Below are 18460 nucleotides of genomic sequence, written 5' to 3'. Positions count from 1 at the left end.
ACCAAGTTAAAACATCAATTCATGTGTGAGTTGTGTTCACCCTTGCAAAATTAATGTTCAAAAGTTTCAAAGTCTAACAAGGCTGTAGGCTGTTCACTGGCTGCACAGGCAAGAACCGGGGATGCTGTCTGAGCTGCAGATCATCAATGTCACAGTACACTTACTGCAGTGCAGCCTCTTGGTCCTCATGAAGGGAGTATCAGAGCAGGGTTTAGTCCAGTTCTAGCTGAAGGAGGGTTCAAAGGCAGCATGATGGGCACTGTGGACAGGAGGCTTTTAGCCTTCCTGACACAGATGCAGAACCACCTTGTAGAGCAAGGGCGACAGCTCCAACACATCACGGATTTGTTTTTAAAGGGAAAAAATGCTTTATTTTTTCCAGACAGAAAGTGATACAGTCCAGTCTACTCCTGTCCTCTGCCAAGGCCTCAACCTTGACCAGGCAGGGATCAGGCATAGTACTGCAGATTGGCTTTTTTCTTTGCTTGAACCTCCAGGATTCCTTCCATGTAGTCCTCATGGGTGAGCTCTGTTGCTCCACGACGGAGGGCAATCATCCCCTGCCCAATGAGACAGTATTTAGAGAGGGAATGTGAGCACCACACCAGTTCCAAATAATTACTCCACGCTAGCTTTCACATTTCCCTCCCATCAGTGCTATTCCAATGGAGGAATACTTACCGCTTCAACACACACAGCCTTGCACTGGGCTCCATTAAAATCATCTGTGCAGCGAGCCAGTTCCTCATAGTTCACATCAGGGCTGATATGAGCAAATGGGAAAAAAAGTCTGAGAGCATGTACCAAATAGAAAAAGCAGTGCAGGGAGTTTCCTCAGCCCCACAGTGAGCTCCCAACAAGTGACTGCCAACCACTTCTCAGCCCTGAGGTACCATCCTGAGTGACAAAAAGAGTGTCAGAGGGCCGTACCTGACATTCATTTTGCGTGAATGAATCTGCATAATTCTGGCTCTGGCCTCTTCATTAGGCATTGGAAACTCAATCTTCCGATCTAATCGTCCAGAGCGGAGCAAAGCTGGGTCCAAGATATCAACCCGGTTGGTTGCAGCAATCACCTAGGTAGAAGTAGGATCAGCAGTGTGAGGCACCTGGAAGACAGGCCCCTTCTCCCCCAAGATTCACCAAGCTTCTTCCCTGGACATTGTTTTCCATCCCCTGCTAGAGCACCCTGGACCTCAGCAGCACTTCCCTGCTAGCTCCCAACCTTGACTTGTGTGTTTGGCTGGAAACCATCAAGTTGATTAAGCAGCTCCAGCATGGTCCTCTGCACCTCTCGGTCACCAGCTTTCTCACTATCAAACCTGAGTGGAAACAAGAGTAAAACTATCAGTATGAACCTGACCACCCTGTCCCTGCTTTTAATCACATCAAAACACAGAATGACTGCAGTTCATGCTCCTTGGCCGAGATGTTCCAAATTTTTCCTTGAAACTACAGTCCCACTATGATGAGGACCGCAACTACAATAACTGTCAGCAGCATATAAGACTTATTTAGTCATTACAGCTGAATGGGGCTTATGTTGTCCAGGCACAAGTAGTAAATGAGGGTGAACACCTCCAGGTGCCTGCTGCAGTGGTCAGAAAAGGGTTTTATACAGCAGGAGGCTATCAGACAGATCCCAAGTCTGACAAACGTTGCTGCTGAGCCCAAGGATTGTGGCAATTGCTATCCATCTGTGACTGTCTTCACACTCTCTGAGTAAGCCGTGCTTTAAAAGGCTCTGCTTACATACACAGGCAAAGGAGGTTGCTAGGCAGCTCCCAAGAACTTTACAACATGGACCTCCTTTTAAAGGCTCACCTTTTAGTGCCAATGGCATCCAGTTCATCAATAAAGATGATGGAAGGAGCTTTTTCCTTTGCGAGAGCAAAAGCATCACGTACCAGCTTCGCTCCGTCACCAATGAACATCTGCACAAGTTGTGGACCCGCCAGCTTCAGGAACGTGGCCTGGGAAGTGAAAGAGAATCAATCCTAGGCCTCATTTCACAGCAGCATCACTTCTGAGTACTATAGGAAGCCCTTAATTAAAACAAGCAAGCAGGCAAATAGACAGGAAAATCCCAGCCTTTGTAACACCAATTTGTGTGTATGACCTTCTTCCCCTGGAGGTGTTCTTACTCTTTGTCAGGTACTATTCTACAGCAGCACACACTTTCACAGGTTCCTTTTACCTTGGTCTGGGCAGCACATGCTCGAGCTAAAAGTGTCTTCCCTGTTCCTGGAGGCCCATACATAAGGACTCCTTTGGGTGGCTGTATACCCAAATTTTCAAATTTCTCCTTATGATTCATTGGCAGGACAATGGCCTCCACGAGCTACAACAAAAGAAAAGTATTAATACATAAATCCACTCTTCTCCATAGATCCAGGCTGTCTGGTTTGAGTTGAAGTTCAAAGACTGTTGTCCACGGTCACACCAGAAACTATACATAAAGTATCACCTCTTGGATTTGTTTATCCAGCCCCCCGATGTCACTGTACTGCTCTGTGGGCCTCTCATCCACCTCCATGGCTTTCACCCGTGAATCATACTCAGTAGGCAGAGTCTCCAGGATCAAGTAAGAGTCTTTGTTCACTCCCTGTAAACAAAAGTCCTTTGCTTTTAACAGGTCCTTCAGATAGCATTTAATAAACATGCAAACAAAGCTGATTAACTAGACCTCAAGGATTCAGGAATGACCAGCTTTGATACTGGCATTCATCAAATCACCCCAGCTTGGCAGAGTTGACAAAGCCACTGTCAACCTTCAACTTTTTAAATGAGTGGTCCAGTTCATTTACAATAAAAAGACACAAAAAACTTACTAAGTAGTCTCTAAACTTTCAGCACCTAATTGTACGTATAAAGGACACACACCCCAAACTGCTTTCCTTTACTACAAATCTAACTGAACCCATCTGGGTTCATTCCTGGACAGATTGGTCTTCTTCCTTAAAGGCAGGACATATGCAGTTTTCTGGCCACCATCATATCTAACTATCACAACAGAATCACTCACCACCAGATCTCCAGGCTTCAACTTCTCAGCATCAACCAACCCAATAACAGGTAGGAAATATGTCTGTAAAAAAGAAATCAAGGTGAGCAAAATCAGATTTACCAGGAGAAGATACTTTGCATCACACCTCACACCTGGTTGGGCACATGGGTTTTACCTGACGTGTAGAGGTCTTGATCACAGCACACTTGCCCTTTCTCTGAGAATCCAGGTCAATGTTTGCTCCATCCTCCTCCTGGTCATTTGGGTCAACATCCAGCAGCTGAAAACCAGGGTGAAAGAGTTCAAGACAATGTAACCAGGCTAGCAGGATGACCCCCAGGATTAATGCTTCTAACATACATGAACAGAACTTTCCATCATCCATCAGCAGTAGAATCCTGAAAGCATTAAAGCCCTCCTGTAAAAATTGATTTCTTCCTTTCCTTATGAAGCAGCATGCAATAGTGCATAGAAAGAAGTTACAAAATTCAGAACAAAGTAGTGGCTAATGGCACTGATTCCTTCTCCCATACAGCAGCTCACATGAAGGCTTAAGCTCATTAAGTTTTAAAACAGTACAAACCAATCCCATTTTTAATAGGAAACTATCAGCATTCTTTTTCCTATCATCAAAATTACTGAATTACAAAAAGAATGTGATGGAGGAACAGAGCCACTTGCTGTTTCACAAGTTCCAGAGAGCATATGTCCAATTTTAGATGCTTAAGTTTACGCTCAGAAGGGTTGTGTCACCCTCTGATGGTTGTTAGGTACAGATGAACAGTACCCAAAGCCTAAGGAACAACCCAGAGAACAAGTGTGCAAGAGACATATACTTGCAGGTCACAAATAACCAACAGAAAAGCCTGGAAGTCCTGGCTCTGGCAGCATCAGTAGTCTAGAGAATACTCTAGGTCTTGAATTCCTCATGAGTTCCCTACCCTTCTCCCTGACATTATAAAGCGCACACCCTTCTCATGTCACTATGTAAGAGCCTACCACCCTCACCTCAATAACATTGGAGACAAGATATGGCAGGGTTTTATTCACTTTGATCTTCTCACTGTTCTCTTTGATCTTGTCTTTCATGGCCTGGAGCTCATGGGTCACTCTCAGTACCTCACTCTTCATGATCTGAAATCAGTACACAGAAGAAAGAAATGGGAATGGTGTCAGGAGACTGAGGCAAGTAATGGATTATTCCAAAAGCAAACAGTTACAGGAATCTAGGTCTGAGGAATAAAAGGAAACGGAATAAAAAAAAAAAGCAAAGCCAGCAAATTAGCCACAATTTTTTAGGAATCAAGGCTACACAGTCCATTCTGGTCTCTAACTCATCAATAACACCAAATGATTTCTTCCAAGTGTCACTTGGTAGCCTCAGCCTAATCAGTGCAACAGCTTACAGGGTTGCAATGTGACCTACATTAACAGTATGACCTAGATATAGCAACTATGGTTTGGTTTGGTTGTGCTCTTTTAATATATACAGATACATAAGTAGCTACATATACACACCTATTTTAGTTATGTTTTGCAAGGTGGTTGGAACTAGATGATCTTTAAGGTCTTTTGCAACCCAAACCATTCTTTGATTCAGCCTGGAGAAGAGGGGGCTCCAGGAAGACCTCATAGTGGCCTTTCTGTATTTAAAGGTGTTGTGTAAGAAAGATGGGGACAGACTTTTTAGTGAGATCTGTTGCAACAGACAAGAGGTAAGGCTTACTTCAAGAGGGTAAATTTACACTAGATATAAGATTCTTTTTACAGTAAGGATGGTAAAACACTGGAACAGGTTACCCAGAAACATGGTGGATGCCCCATCCTTGGAAACATTCAAGACCAGGTTGGACAGGGCTCTGAGCAGCCTGGTCTAGTTGAAGATGTCCCTGCTCACTGCAGGAGTTGGCCCTTAAAGGGCCCTTTCAACCCGAACTATTCTATGATTCTATGATCCTACTAACTGTAAGGAAAAAAAAAAAACCTCTAAGAAAGAAATGTATTCCCCATCCAACAGTGAGTACATTTACACCCAACACTAAGGTACCCAACACAGGTGTCTGCAGTGCTGTCTGGCTGACACTGAAAGGCCTTTCCGTCCCTTTCCTGGTTAGTCACAAGTGTGCAAATACACACTTTGGGATCCCCACTGAAGTGACTGGAGCACCAAGAGATCTCAGGAGAACTGTCACACCTGAACTGGTGTATGGGATTCTGTTCAATGGGTAAATCCACTCTTCACTAAGAAAGTATCTTTTTAAAAGTCTTTATGCCTAAGCATATACTGTGCTGTAACACATTTACAGGACAGAACTATTACAGGAGCCAATACAGAGTCCATTAAATAAAAATGCAAAAAACTTAATAAATTTGTTTTAATAAAACAGCCTAAAAAACATTCAAGGAAAACTGCCTGAACGGAGGGTTCTCACAAACATTTTGCAATTATAATGGTCTTACCATAAAATGAAGAAGGCTACTCATACTCCTTACTGAATTCTGCATTTAAAAATATGACACATATTTACCTTCACTGTCTTTAAAGAATAATAATGTACATTAGTAATTCAGAATTACTTGTAGAGCCTGAAGCAGTGTAGGATGAAGTTACTCTGTAGAATTTATTTAATACTTTAACACTAGGCAGCAAACCTTCTAAATTTGTAAGTGCTCTTTTATGCAAAACATGTCTATCTCAAGACAGGTCTATCTACTTAACATCTTCATGAATGAACAAGTAAGAGGATGGCATGTTTTCTCATCATGTTTGCAGATGACACTGAACTGGGGGGAACAGTCTCTGCATTTAAGGGCAGAGCTGCCACACAGAAACCTGACAAAATACCAGGACACATGCAAAGCCCCACACCAGGGAGGGAAGTGCACCTTGCAGTGACACATGCTGGTGACTGTCTGGCTGAGGAATGGACCTGGGGGTCTCCATAAGACAATAAACTGAACAGGAGCCAGCGACGTGCCCTGACAGCAAGGGTGGCAAACTGCATCCAGGGCTGTACTATCAGGACTGTAGGCAGTAGATGCAGAGAAATGTTCAGTCCCCTTTATTCAATACTTTCAGATCCTACCTAGAGCACTCAGTCCAGTTTTGGTGTCCCCCCCCCCCCATACAGTAGAGACATTGATAAACTGGACTTGAGTTCAGCACTGGGCCACCAAGATGGCTGGGCCCTGTGAGAAACAGCTGATGGAGGTGGGTTTGTTCAGCTGGAGAACAGAACTGCTGGAGAAAGAGGTATCAGAGACTGAACCAGACACTTCACAGGCGTACACAATGGGCAGATGAAATAACAAAGACTGAAACAGGTGCGGCTCAGCCTGTATACAAAGCAAATCTTTATCCTCACGAAGTCTGTCAAGCAGTAGCACTGAACACCCTGCAAAGCGATGCAATATCTGTTTTTAAAGGTTTTCAAGATCCAGCCGGAGTAGCCTGTTACTGGTTATGGGTTATGGCTGACCCAGCTTTGAGGAGTTTGACCCGAAGGTCTGCTCAAGTCCCTTCCAACCGGAATTACCCAATGATCCTACCTGACTCAGGACACAGACTTCTCCCTCCCCTGCGCCTACGAGGCAGGGAGGGCCTGTGTAACTTTAGCTAAAGCATCCATGGCTGCGTCGAACAACCGGCCCCTCAGCTTCCTTGGGTCCGTGCTATTCCAGTGATTTCTTCCCTACCCTCGCGGCTCAGTATTCCTCAATCTGCGGCTCTCGATTCAATTAACCGTGTTTAATTTTTTGCTGTCCCCGTGGCTGTGCTAACCCGTCCGCCCCGAACGACAGCAGCATCGAGCTCCCGGGAGGGCGGCCCGGCCCGGCGCGGCCCCCGCCGCTACCTTGATCTCGCTGTCGAGGAGGCGAGTGCGCTGCACGATCTCCTCCGTGGACATCTTCAGCACCTCCTCGCCGACGCCGTCCTGTGGGGGGAACAACGGCAGCGTCACCCTCGGCCCGGCCCGCGGCTCGCCCCGGCCCCGCCGCCCCCGGCCCGTCCCGGCCCGGCCCCGGGCCCCTCACCTCCGACTCATCCCACACGGACGCCATCTTTCCGCCGGCCCGCGGGCGCGCGCACGGCGCGGCGGGTTCGGGGCGGCAGATTCCGCACCGCGGGTTCCCGGCGGAGCAGGGCGGGGCAGAAGCACGGGCGGGACGTGCAGAACGGGCGGCCCGGAGGTTCCCCGCACCCTGCCCTCCCCCAGCCCTGCCGCCCCTGCCCCGATCGCGACCCCCGCCGCCCGCGGCCGTGCCGAATCTGCCGGCGGGGCGGGGAGCGGCCGACGGGTCACGTGCCGCCCCCAAAGCTGCTGAGTGATGGCGGCGGTGCCGCCATGGCGGGGCGGGGCGGGGCGGGGCGCGGGCGGCGCTCGGGGCCCGGCGCTGGAGGCAGACGGGGCGGTCTCCCGCAGAAACCCTTTATTACAGTCAGTGCCCGTACACAGCAGCGAGGGGGAGGGGAGCGGGGCCGGGCCGCGAGCCCGAGCCGACCCTACCCCGCGCAGGGAAGGCCGAGGACGCCCCGCCAGGCACAGCCCGAGGGGCCCGGGAGCGGCTCCGTGAGCCCCCGGCCGAGCCCGCGGCGCTCAGACGTAGCCGGGCTTCACCGACAAGCGGCGGCAGTTGGGGCAGCCGCGGGTCCCGTTGGTCTGGAGGCACCTGCAACGGGAGGAGGTCGGGTCGGGGGAGCTCTAGCGCGGCCGGAGGCTCCCCCAGGGCGGCTACTGTACGCCACAAAACTGTTCCCCGTGGGCCCTCCCGCCACAGGCAGAGACTGGATCTCTTTCCCATCCCTTCCAGGGAGACGCTTCGGCAGATTCCTCTATAAAAGTTTGTTCCTGTACTGCTGGATCCAAGTCCACAGATAAACTCCACAGAGTTTTTCGGGCATCTCTCGCTGCCCAGTAGTTTGATCCTAATTCTGGTCTCGGTGTGAGACTTTGTTACTAAATTCTTGGTTTTCAGATCAATGTGTTTTGTAACACTCGTGTTTCTTAATGATGGTACAGCTAACTTCTTTCCTGGCAGTAGTATGCTAACAGGCTGAACAACCTCTTCACCTCTGTGTGCCACTAGCCAAGGGAGAAGGTGAGGGGACTTGGGAAAAATCCAAACTGCCCCTGGGAGCGAAGAACCGATTCCCCAGGAGGAATCAAATAGCAATCTGTGAACTGGGCTGAACACCTACAAAGTGAGGGCATCAGTGAACAATCATTTAGAGGGCAAGTGGGAATGTGATGCATATGATGGCTAAATCTCACCTTCCAAGGCTGTGAGACTCTTAGCACTGCAGTGAGATCCTGCCTTGCGGGATCAAGACAAAGACCTGAGGAACAGCATGCAAACGACTACTCTGGGCATAAGCAGCTCTTTCCTATGGCTAATATCATGACAATAATATTTAGTACTTCCAGCTAATTACTTCAAGTGGAAGAAGTGGGAGCAAGGTAGTGCCTGGAGCTGGTTGTTCTTCTCCCCAATGGACTCTCCACACATGCCACAGTAGAGCTCCATCTCCTCCACACATTCATGGAACTTCACTACATGGTCACGCAATTCTCGCTGCTGCTCCTTTGTGCGATAGATCCTTTCACACAGGCAGTGGAGCTTCAGCAGGCCGAGCTGCACGTGAAGGACAGAAACATAAGACAGGTGAACAACACGGTGAAAACAGACCAGAAACAGCAGTGGGAACACCACAGCCCCATCAGCCAGCTGGAAAAACATCAGCAGGGCTCAACACTTCCTGGCATTAACCATTCTTTGTGTCACAAAAGCTAACACCAGGTTTGAGACACTCAGCAGCTCTTCCACTCATGGCTGCCCTGAGCTACCCTGTGACATACAGTGTATTTCACTTTCCTCTGCCTCCAGCCAGCACACAGTTCAGCTGCTGCTCAGGGCAGAAACGTTTTTCAGGAAGAGATCTCGGATCCTCTAGTTCTCTGTTTCACACCCCATTTTCACTGTTTCCTGTTCCCCTTGCCCTATCCCATTTTGACTCCTCTCTCTTCAGACTTGCATACTGATGATTATCTGTGCAACTGCCCACAGCCAAACACTTCATGACAAAGCAAATCCCAAGCACTCACTGGTTAATAGGAATGTTAATGAGCAACAAGAAGCCTGGATACTTCAATGTTTGACATCTGTTATTGCTTGACACAAGACATGGAGAGCGCTGAAAAGAAGAAGCTGTAGAATCCTACCTTGTTCCCTAGTCCCTCTGCCAGCTCCTGTGCCTTTTCAATGCTTTCCAGAGCCTGTGAATTGAGATCACTGGTCATTAGTTCTATATAAAAAACAGGCTTGTATGAAGTCCTATGAGAATTATTTACAAAAAGAGGTAAAGTAGTACAGAGTAAAATTTGGATAAACAACCATCCCTGCAACTCTGAAGAATCAAGAAAGCTTTTTTGGGAGGGCAGATTTCCCTCCCCTCCCAAAAGCTAATCCATGAGAAAAGGTTGGTTTCTGAAAGACCACAAGTAATGCAAGAGCTACATTTCTGTTGCAGACACTCAGTGTCAGTGTTGGCAGAGACTGATTCCCAAGCAGGGAGAATACAGATTTATTTAAACTCAGCCCCACATGCTCATTTGGGGCTGGGATGGAGCACAAGCAAAGCAAGCCTTGGCCCCATCCTACCTTGCAGGCTCAAAAATTGTTGGCAACTCCAATTTCACTTGTACCAGAAGTGAGGAAAGGGATCACCAACACCAATACACCACACTCATCCATTTTTTCCCTGCTGTTCATATATCCACCTTGCCTTACACATGGTGTGATGTAGGAGTGTTCTGCTATCCATTTTTTAAATCTGAAGGAAATATTTAGCATAGCAGCTGTCATACCAAATGAGTCCCTATTTTCCCCTAGATGTCACAGTGTTCCTTCCTGTTCTGATAATTAGTCTCTTTTCCAGAACTATTGAGATCTGCTTCCTATTTGTCCAAGGGGAAGAAGACATCTCCCTTGTGATGCATGTTATAAAATTTCTACCCTATAATTTGGCATTACTGCTACTGGAGGAGGAAAGGACCAGATGAGATGCAAAAATGCACTGTGAATGCAGAGGAGATGGCATTAGACTTGTGGTGGCAGCAACAGCCTAGGGTAAGGAAATGAAAGGAGAGGGAAGTGGGAGCTGAAGGCCAGCAGGGAGAACATAATTGAGAACTGTACTTAAGAAGACTGAATGTGTACTGGAAACTCCTGAAATTTATTACTGTGACTAAGAATCAAAGTAAAATGTGTGGGGTAGGGGAAAAGATGTTGACAAGTCTAGGGGACAGTTTGTCTTGAACAGGAATATGAGGCTGCACAAGAATGAGGGCAAGCAAGCTGTGAGCAGCCTGGGAGGATTTGGACTAGCACTGATTACATTATACACAAATGAAATGGACTAAGTAGCCAAAGAGACTGGGAAGATGGAGGAAGCTTGGGCAAAACCAGGGAATCTGCTAGTGGAAAGTTGGAAAATTGCTTTATTAAGTAACTGATATAGGGATGAGTAGCATGAGAAATGGAAACTGGGCCTGGCAAGTTGAAGAACAGGCTTGGGTGAATATTCAGGAATGACAGCTAAGGAAGTCACATTTGGTCAACAGATGTAAGGTACCTGACCCAGCAGGGCAGACTTCCCCCTAATGCCTGGGACAACATAAGATTCCTTCACTTTCTTCTTCTGTGGGATTTGCTGAGATTAGAATTCTGTGCAAACCCCTCATCATGTTCTCACAAGTGAGAGCTGCTTGATATCAGAGGCTGACAGTGGCTTGAGATAGAATGAGTGAACATAGGGGTTTGATGAGTGCTCTGAATATTCTCTCCTACAGAGGCCTACCTCCTCTGTCCTGTCCTGTACTTTTGACACTGAACAAACATTTCAAGTCCACAGTTTGTTCTTCCATTGCTAACAAACATTGTGTTTACTTATGGAGATTGCACGGTGTGTCTCACCCAACTGATTCCCTAATGGAGGCACTCAGATGCTCACAGCACCCTGAACTTGCCTATTCTGACATATACTGGACACACTGGTATCTGGCATGCTTCAATTGAGCTAAAGTTCTTGGTGTCTCAATATGAGTGATAAAAGTGAATCTTCATCATATTTAGACCCAGCCAGCATCTTGATGTGGCACTGTGCAGGTACTCCAGGTTGTTCAGAGCTAGTTCAGGGCTAACCTTAGAGCATTTCATTCTGTGGCTGAGTAATGTTCCTGCTGTGCAATGTGCTACATCTAGTGTTGTCTGGACTTAAACACACATACACACTGCCTAAGCATTTTCAAAATAAGTAACTTTACCCCCTTGTTCTATACTGACTGGTTGTCTATTCCCAGATAAATTCCCGCTCTCATTCCTGTTTCACATCAGAGTAAAATAGACCATCAAAAATGTCTCCAGGAATTTTATGCCACATTTTCCTGCAAAGCACACGGGGGAGCTGTAGAGCTGTCTAAACATCATTAGCACATCAATGAGCTTAGTCATATAACTAAAAAGTAGGCAGGGGAATCTATTTCAGAGCATAAGGCTTCCTTCCTCCAGTACTGGTTTCTCAGTATAGAGCTTAAAAGTCATCAGGATTGACTAATGAGACAATTCTGTAATTTAGCAGTCTGACTCAGAATGGATGTTCCTACCATAAGTAACAAATTCCTGGCTGAGAGAGACCATTCAGAGAAATATAACTCTACAAGCAACAGACCCTGTTGGTAGAACCCAGGGGGTACAGGTCTCTTCTGAACTGTGCCCTCACCAAAGTGCAATACAAGACTGTGCTCTAATCTTGTCCTCCTACAATCTTCTGTAGAAACAAGTTTGTAACTGACCTTGTCCAGCTCCTTTTGAATCATCCAGCACTTAGTCACTCCTAGCAGCACCTGAATCAGGCCCAGGCGGTTTCCAATCTCTGTCATGATGCTCATGGAAGAGTCATACCGAGGGAAGGCTGTCTGCAGAAGCAGGGAGGAAAACACATGTTTTGTTATGAACTGCTTTTCATGCCCTCTTGCTATTCCCTTTATCCTTCCTGGCAGGAAAGAGCTGTACCTGCACGTCTCTGCGACTGCGATGGATATCTGCAAAGCAGAGCAGACACAGTGCTTGCAGTGGCCGGTCACCGTGCTGCAGGGCAATCTTCATGGACTCCTGAAAGAAATTGCCTCTGGTCAGTAGAAGAGCTTATTCCTGATTCAAAACAACAAGGCTGGGACTCTACACTCTGGCCACTGACAGATCAGCTCCAAAGAAGTGGCACCATCTTTTAAGGCAAGGAAAATCTTTTTCACATGTTCCTAACCAAGGGCCATTTGTAGACCCAAATTTTGAAGTCCCCTGGGCTGCAGAAAGCACAGCTCTAAAACTGGAAGGCAACAGGAAGATCTACAGTCAAGTGTGACTGCCAGAGTATCTCTCTTGCTCCTGTCCTGGGGCAGGATCCGCTGGTAGAGCCCCCCACAGCTCTGTGGCTGCCCACAGCCCGTACCTCACAGCAATCCATGGCATCTGCCAGGCGCCCCAGCTTCCGATAGGCCACAGCCATGTGGTACTGGCTCATGGCACGGTACTTCAGGCTCCAGCCCTTCCCGTAATCATTCACCAGTTCAGCAGCTTTACATGGGAAAAACAGGGCTTTCTCATAGTCCTGTAAGGCAGACAAGCACACAGACAGCAGTCACAGCAAAATTAAAGCAAAATGGAGAGGAGAAAAAAAGCCCACCTATTATTTACCAACACTGCAACAGCCACCCGATTTCTGTATGTCTAAACTCATGCTGCTCCTCTTCCATGTGCATTATTTTGGTGGATATCAAATTGTGAAAGGGGGAATTGCCATATACTGAATTAATATTATTCTCTGGGTTCAGGACACTGGGGCAATGACCCAGCAAAAGAATTTTATGTAGTATAAAAGTATAAAAAAAAAGTAAAAAGTATAAAAGTATAAAATAGTACATAAAGTCATTTACTTTATTCTGCAGGAATCCTCCTCTATAAGCGCAGGCTGAAAACTTTCTCTTCTTTTTCTGAAAACTGCTCTTACATCATCTCTACTTGTAATATCTACATGGAGCCTTCATTTTCTCCATACAGTAAGCTGGGATCTCCAAGAATCTCATTATCCATCATTTCAGGAAAGTGGAACTAAGACTCATGGCCTCATCAAATTCACAAAAAGTGACAGTACATTTTAATTTTTGAACATATTTTTTTTTGCATTAAAAGCATGTTAGAAATTAATCTTATTTTACAATAATAATGTAAATATGTAAATAAAACTTACGTAAATATCTAAAACCATTCTCAAGTAATATATATGAGACTGTAGAAGTGAAAAAGTCCTCATATTTTTTTAATTCTCCACAATGCACAAAGGAAACCACAATTTCTCAAATTTCCTTTCTGCCTTCTTATTTCACCCTGAAAAGTGTTCAGCACAATGTTATTTTCTTTATTTTTGGTCACCACACTTCATGTGATGAGTCTTCTATGAGTGAAGAAATCAAGACTTTGTGAGGACAACCTATTTTTTGCTGTTTGTACCAGAAGTTTGCCAGAAGGACTGGCAAATCACCCCCGTGCTCAGTCCCTGCCTGGTTTTACCTACAGCTGCTTGCTGGCAGCTAATTGCCTACAATAGTGGTAGAAATAGAGAATCCATGAGTTTTGGCTGCCAGCCCTGTGTCTCTGATGTGATCTTCTTTGAATCTAACTTTGATCTTTTCAACACACATATTTACAGCTGCTTCTGCTGTGCTGTATAAACATGACACTAATCCTCCCATCCTTACTTATAGAGGAGAGTTCTCCATTTGGATTTTACAAAGGGATTTTAGCTTACAATGCTCTCTCAGTAGTTTATTTCCTATAGGAAATACAAAAGCTGAAATTCACGTGGTTTCTAATGCTTCCCTGAATCTGTGGGACAATCACCCTTCTGTCCCTTAGGTTACTGTACCTTTATCTGGGTGTAGAAGTTCCCGAGGCTGCAGCAGACTCGACATTCCAGCATCTTGTCATCGTTGTTGTGTGCATAGCGTAAAGCTTTCTCAAAGCACTCCAAAGCCTTCTGGAAAATGCTGAGGCCCAGAAAGGCATTGCCCATGCTGAGGCTCACCTGGCCATTCAGCTGCAGGCTCACAGTGGTACCCTGCATGTTCAGGCATGTCTTACAGTAAGAGATTGTTTTCTGGAATTCACAGAGTTTCTCATTGCTGCGAGCCAGGTTTAGGTAGCTCTCTGTGAGGAAATCTGGGTCTTCCAGCTCCCGTGCTGTGTCAATCTGTACCACTGCAAACTTTAAGTAGAGAAGATAGTGTTTACAAAAGTGTGTGGTTTATTTAAATACAGCTCAAGCACCCACAGAGTAGTGCCCTGTACTGGAGAAGAGGCTCATCTCTGAGCAGGGCAGACAAGGCCATCAGCACATGGAGAAGCATCGTATGCACTGAGCAGTTGTCTGGTGGTTTAAAAGGCCTGTGAAGATTCTGAAGAAACCTTTCCTTCTCTTCACACAGTGTCTGGGCAGGGAAGATGAACTAGGCTGGCAGTAAGGAGAAAACAGCAGTTAAATGGCCCTAAAGAGCAGTTGGTGAAGCAGGAAACATCTGACACAATGCCGTTCTGTTTTCTTTCACTCAGTGTAATGTATCCCACTTTCTCTGGAATTCTTAAGCTATTAAAGTACTCTTCAATAATAGAAGAAAGTAAGCCACTTCTTTAATGATTTTACTAGTAATTGCAGTCTTGATCTTGACAGTTTTAGTTCTATAACCTCCAGGATTTGTTGCATACTGTTTTCTTAAATGAAGTCTCTTTCAGGCTGCAAACTATTCTAAGCAGTAACTCTTACGTTTTGTGATGAAGCAAGCACACTGCTGGCTTGAATTAGTATCACTAGTAAAGGTAAATAGTTAGCAATTTTCATTAGACACTATCAGTTAGGATTATGGATGGCAAATTCCAGGGGAATCAATTACTTCTTTTTTGTATAGTGGCTGTATGTAATAATTTAGGCTACTAGAACATTTTATATTCTTTGGAAACAGAAACCCAAACCAAACCAAACAAAAACAACAATCAAAAAAACAAACTAAAAAAAAAAACTCCAAAAAACCAAACCAAAACAACAAAACCCCCGAACATCACCAACCATAAATTGTGTATATTGGGTTTGTAATTATCTTCTCAGCTTCCATTAAAGTTTAGGAAAGCTGCTACGTGGACTCAGTGATGCGCACTAGCTCATATCCACATATCCGCTTCTCCGCATTCCCTTAACTTTGCCCAAGTTCTTCAGTATTTCCTGATTGCCACAGCCTCTTTTCTTGGTGTGAAGTAATTTCTTTCCTCTCCAAAAGAGGCTGAGCATCACAACCCTTCTTAAATCACTTTTTATTTCATGCCTTTAATTCTGACCCTTTTTCTCCTGATATTTTCTCTCTCAATGGCTTATTGCTAAAGTTATAGAGAAAGAAAGTTATAGAGTCATATAGAAAGTTATAAAGTTATAGAGAAAGTTCTCCTTTCTCTATTCTTTGACCAGTTGCTGTGTAAAATCTTTAGTTTGACTGAAGCCATGTTTCCTTCCCAATACTGTGAAGAACTAAAATTCACCAACTCTGATCCTGCTTTTTGTTCTGTTGTCAGGTAAGGAATTATGTTTGAGTATACTAAGCTCACTCCTTTGCCCTTTTTATTCCCCATTAAGTCTTCAGTATTTCCTTCAGCTAGCTACATCTTACCTTTTTTTCTTTCTTCCCCAGTCAGTCTGTTGTTTTTGCCAGCACTTAATTTCATACCGCTTAGCAGAATTGTTTGTCTTCAAATGTTTTCCAAGTGTATTAATACCTCTCCTTTCTTCTTCATCCTAAGTATTTGGTTTCAGTATAGGGCTTTGACCTGTGCATGGGTTTACCACTAAGACGTGCCTCTCTCCCCACTCCAATTCCAAACAAAGCTACCAAAACCTTTTCAATGAGATATAGACATCCTTTTCACATTTTGTTCTAAATGCTGAATGATAGCCAGTCTAGTAAGAGGCAACCCAAAACATCAGCACAAGAATATCAAAGCCCTTTAGTACAACCCTGTTGCAGGCTGGGATAGTTTCTTAAGACTATTACATTCCCCTCTTGCCTTGTCTTACAGATTCTTTATTTGCCCTCCCAAATGCTGCCTGTTGCTCTCTGTACACATCCTCTTGCCTCTCAGATCCACACACCAGCTTCTTTTTGTTCATTTAATTAAACTTTTTATCCTCATGCACTTGAAATGTAACTTCAGCTACTTTTTACCACTCTTCCATCAAGCCCCATATCCTTCCTTCTTTCTTCTGTACTATCCTGACAACTGGAAGCAGCTCTGACCTCAACTGTGAGACATCTGGGATGTCTTGATTACCTCACCAAAACAGCATCTCCTTTTCCCTTTTAATCAGGTCCTGGCAAACAAATAATTGTAATTAAAAAACCCTAATATAAGATCTATATTAGATATCAGCCAGAAGCTGAACAAGACAACAAACGTATCTCCACAAGATTGATATTTATTCTACAGAACCCACTTGGAGTTCTCCTTTTATGCTGACATACACACTGTAAACAGCTTGTAGTGGACAAAGGCCCTGTTCTTTTACCTTTCCCTGAAGCCTGATAACACGGTGTGCCTGTATGTTGGAAATAAGAAAGGTTCCCATGAATAATTGGAGAACTTAAGTGACCCAGGAATCCTGAGGAATCAGATCCAGTGAAAAGTCATATTCTGTGTATCTTTTGGGCTGGAGCTCTTGGTGAGCACAGTGATTACAGCAGCTCAGAACATGCACTCAATAGCTGGTATTTTCTGTTACACACAAAATACCCTCCCCCCCTCAGGTTCTGATCTCCAGCCACGTTCCATCGTGGGTACGACACAATGGCATGCATTCATCTCCAGTTCACCTTACCTTCAGCATGTCTTTGTATCTGCCCATCTCTGCATGAGCAGTGATGAGGCAACCCAAAACCCGAAACCTGCCAGCAGGATCCGCAGACTTCTCCAAAACCCTCATCCAGACTCGCAGGGCCTTTTCGGTCTGATTAGACTGGTAAAGATGGAGTCCTTTCTCTATCTGTTGCTTTGTCTGGTCCTGACCCATCTCCCATGGATTAAAAAGCCTCATACACTAACCTCTAAGGATAGCAAAAAGGATGTGCTTACAAGAGAACACAACGTAAAATGCCCCACTAGAAGAGGGCGGGTTGTGTGCTCAGAGGGCCCAGAGCCGTAAAAGCCCAGCCATGTCAGGGGGCTGGAGCTGTGGTAGGCAATGGCAAGAAGTGGTTGCTCAGCACTTGAAGGCAGAATCCTCTGCCTCTGAAGACAGAATCCCAAATCCACTAGGCAAACATCTTGCTTGCTAGGGCTCCATCAGTGCATTCATCTGTCCGATCCCGTAAACAAAGAGGAAAAGCACGACAGGGAGAGAAAGAGAAAAATCTCAAGGCACTGGAGTGAAACTCAATCTGAACAGCGAGTGCTGGTCTCCTCCCCATTGGCTGCAGCTGCTCCTGCCAGTCCAGCTCACGTGGCTCCCAGGAATTCTAGTCAGGCTCCCCAGCTCCCAAGGTCACGGTGCCAACTGCCCACCCCTGCCCGCCAGTATGCAGCTTATAAATACCCCGGGGAGAGACAATTCGCTGCAGTCACAGCCTCAGGATGCCTTGGCTGTCTCTTTCCTCTCTGGCCATCCCATTAGGCAAGCACTACTGATGGTGGGCAAGCTTGGGAGGAAGAAGACTCAAGTGGAGTAGTAGCTTTAGGAAAAGATATTCCTTAAAAGTTAGGTGTGAACAAAGCAACTTAAGTGTGTACACATGTGCAGTGTAACACTTGCAACAATGTACTTGATACTTGGCTAGGCACGAAATTCAGCCTCCCTTTTGAGGACCTCAGCTGGCATCATGGACTGTTTTTATGGACATAGGTCAGCTCTGTCACAGATTTGCTGCAAGTACACGTTTGACTTCCTAATTTTAGGGTCAAGGAGCTAACCATCCTGAAAACCTTTGATCTTAACTGAGTGTTGCTCCCTGTCACCAGACGAGTGTGGCAGTCCTCCAAAAGTTTCCAACAGAAGTTGTCAATGGCACTGTGTAAGTTCTTCATCCAGAAATTGATGATCTTTTATGATGAATAACGGTAAAGACACACAACAACAGATATCTGCACTTTTTGGTTGCAGGAGAGAAGTCTTAGCCCCATTAAAAGATAGCTTTATGTCTCCCACACTCCACTGAAAAAATCATACTGGTTCCTCTAAGAGTCCCATTTAATACTCTTACCGATGTGCTGCAGTCTTAGTGGTCTAGAGGTTTATTCAGTCCTTCTCAAGAAGATACACCAACCCTCGGGGGAGGAACAGGTGGAGAATGCTGCAGGGATATCTAA

At 45.5% G+C, this 18460-nt stretch overlaps 2 protein-coding genes across 2 annotated transcripts; both read right to left on the bottom strand.

The window, feature by feature from the left end:
* Positions 1 to 344: 344 nt before the first annotated feature.
* PSMC3 (proteasome 26S subunit, ATPase 3) lies at positions 345 to 7242 on the bottom strand. Its single transcript, XM_005522431.3, has 12 exons — positions 7043 to 7242; positions 6862 to 6942; positions 4016 to 4141; positions 3183 to 3287; positions 3026 to 3088; positions 2468 to 2605; positions 2198 to 2341; positions 1825 to 1973; positions 1226 to 1322; positions 931 to 1076; positions 682 to 763; positions 345 to 560 (listed from the first exon to the last, which is right to left on the bottom strand). Exons 1-12 carry the CDS (start codon positions 7067 to 7069, stop codon positions 450 to 452), a joined length of 1269 nt encoding a protein of 422 aa, XP_005522488.1. The 5' UTR covers positions 7070 to 7242; the 3' UTR covers positions 345 to 449.
* A 308-nt stretch (positions 7243 to 7550) lies between these two features.
* RAPSN (receptor associated protein of the synapse) lies at positions 7551 to 17501 on the bottom strand. Its single transcript, XM_005522428.3, has 8 exons — positions 16977 to 17501; positions 13989 to 14327; positions 12516 to 12674; positions 12080 to 12178; positions 11860 to 11982; positions 9229 to 9282; positions 8442 to 8641; positions 7551 to 7678 (listed from the first exon to the last, which is right to left on the bottom strand). The coding sequence occupies exons 1-8, from the start codon at positions 17190 to 17192 to the stop codon at positions 7606 to 7608; spliced, it is 1263 nt and encodes a 420-aa protein (XP_005522485.1). The 5' UTR covers positions 17193 to 17501; the 3' UTR covers positions 7551 to 7605.
* Between the last annotated feature and the right edge of the window lie 959 nt (positions 17502 to 18460).

Source organism: Pseudopodoces humilis, chromosome 7 (genome assembly GCF_049639895.1).
Source record: "Pseudopodoces humilis isolate 2021_Gansu_Grassland_sample_001 chromosome 7, ASM4963989v1, whole genome shotgun sequence".
NCBI lineage: Eukaryota > Metazoa > Chordata > Aves > Passeriformes > Paridae > Pseudopodoces > Pseudopodoces humilis.
This window is presented reverse-complemented; position numbering and strand designations above follow the sequence as displayed.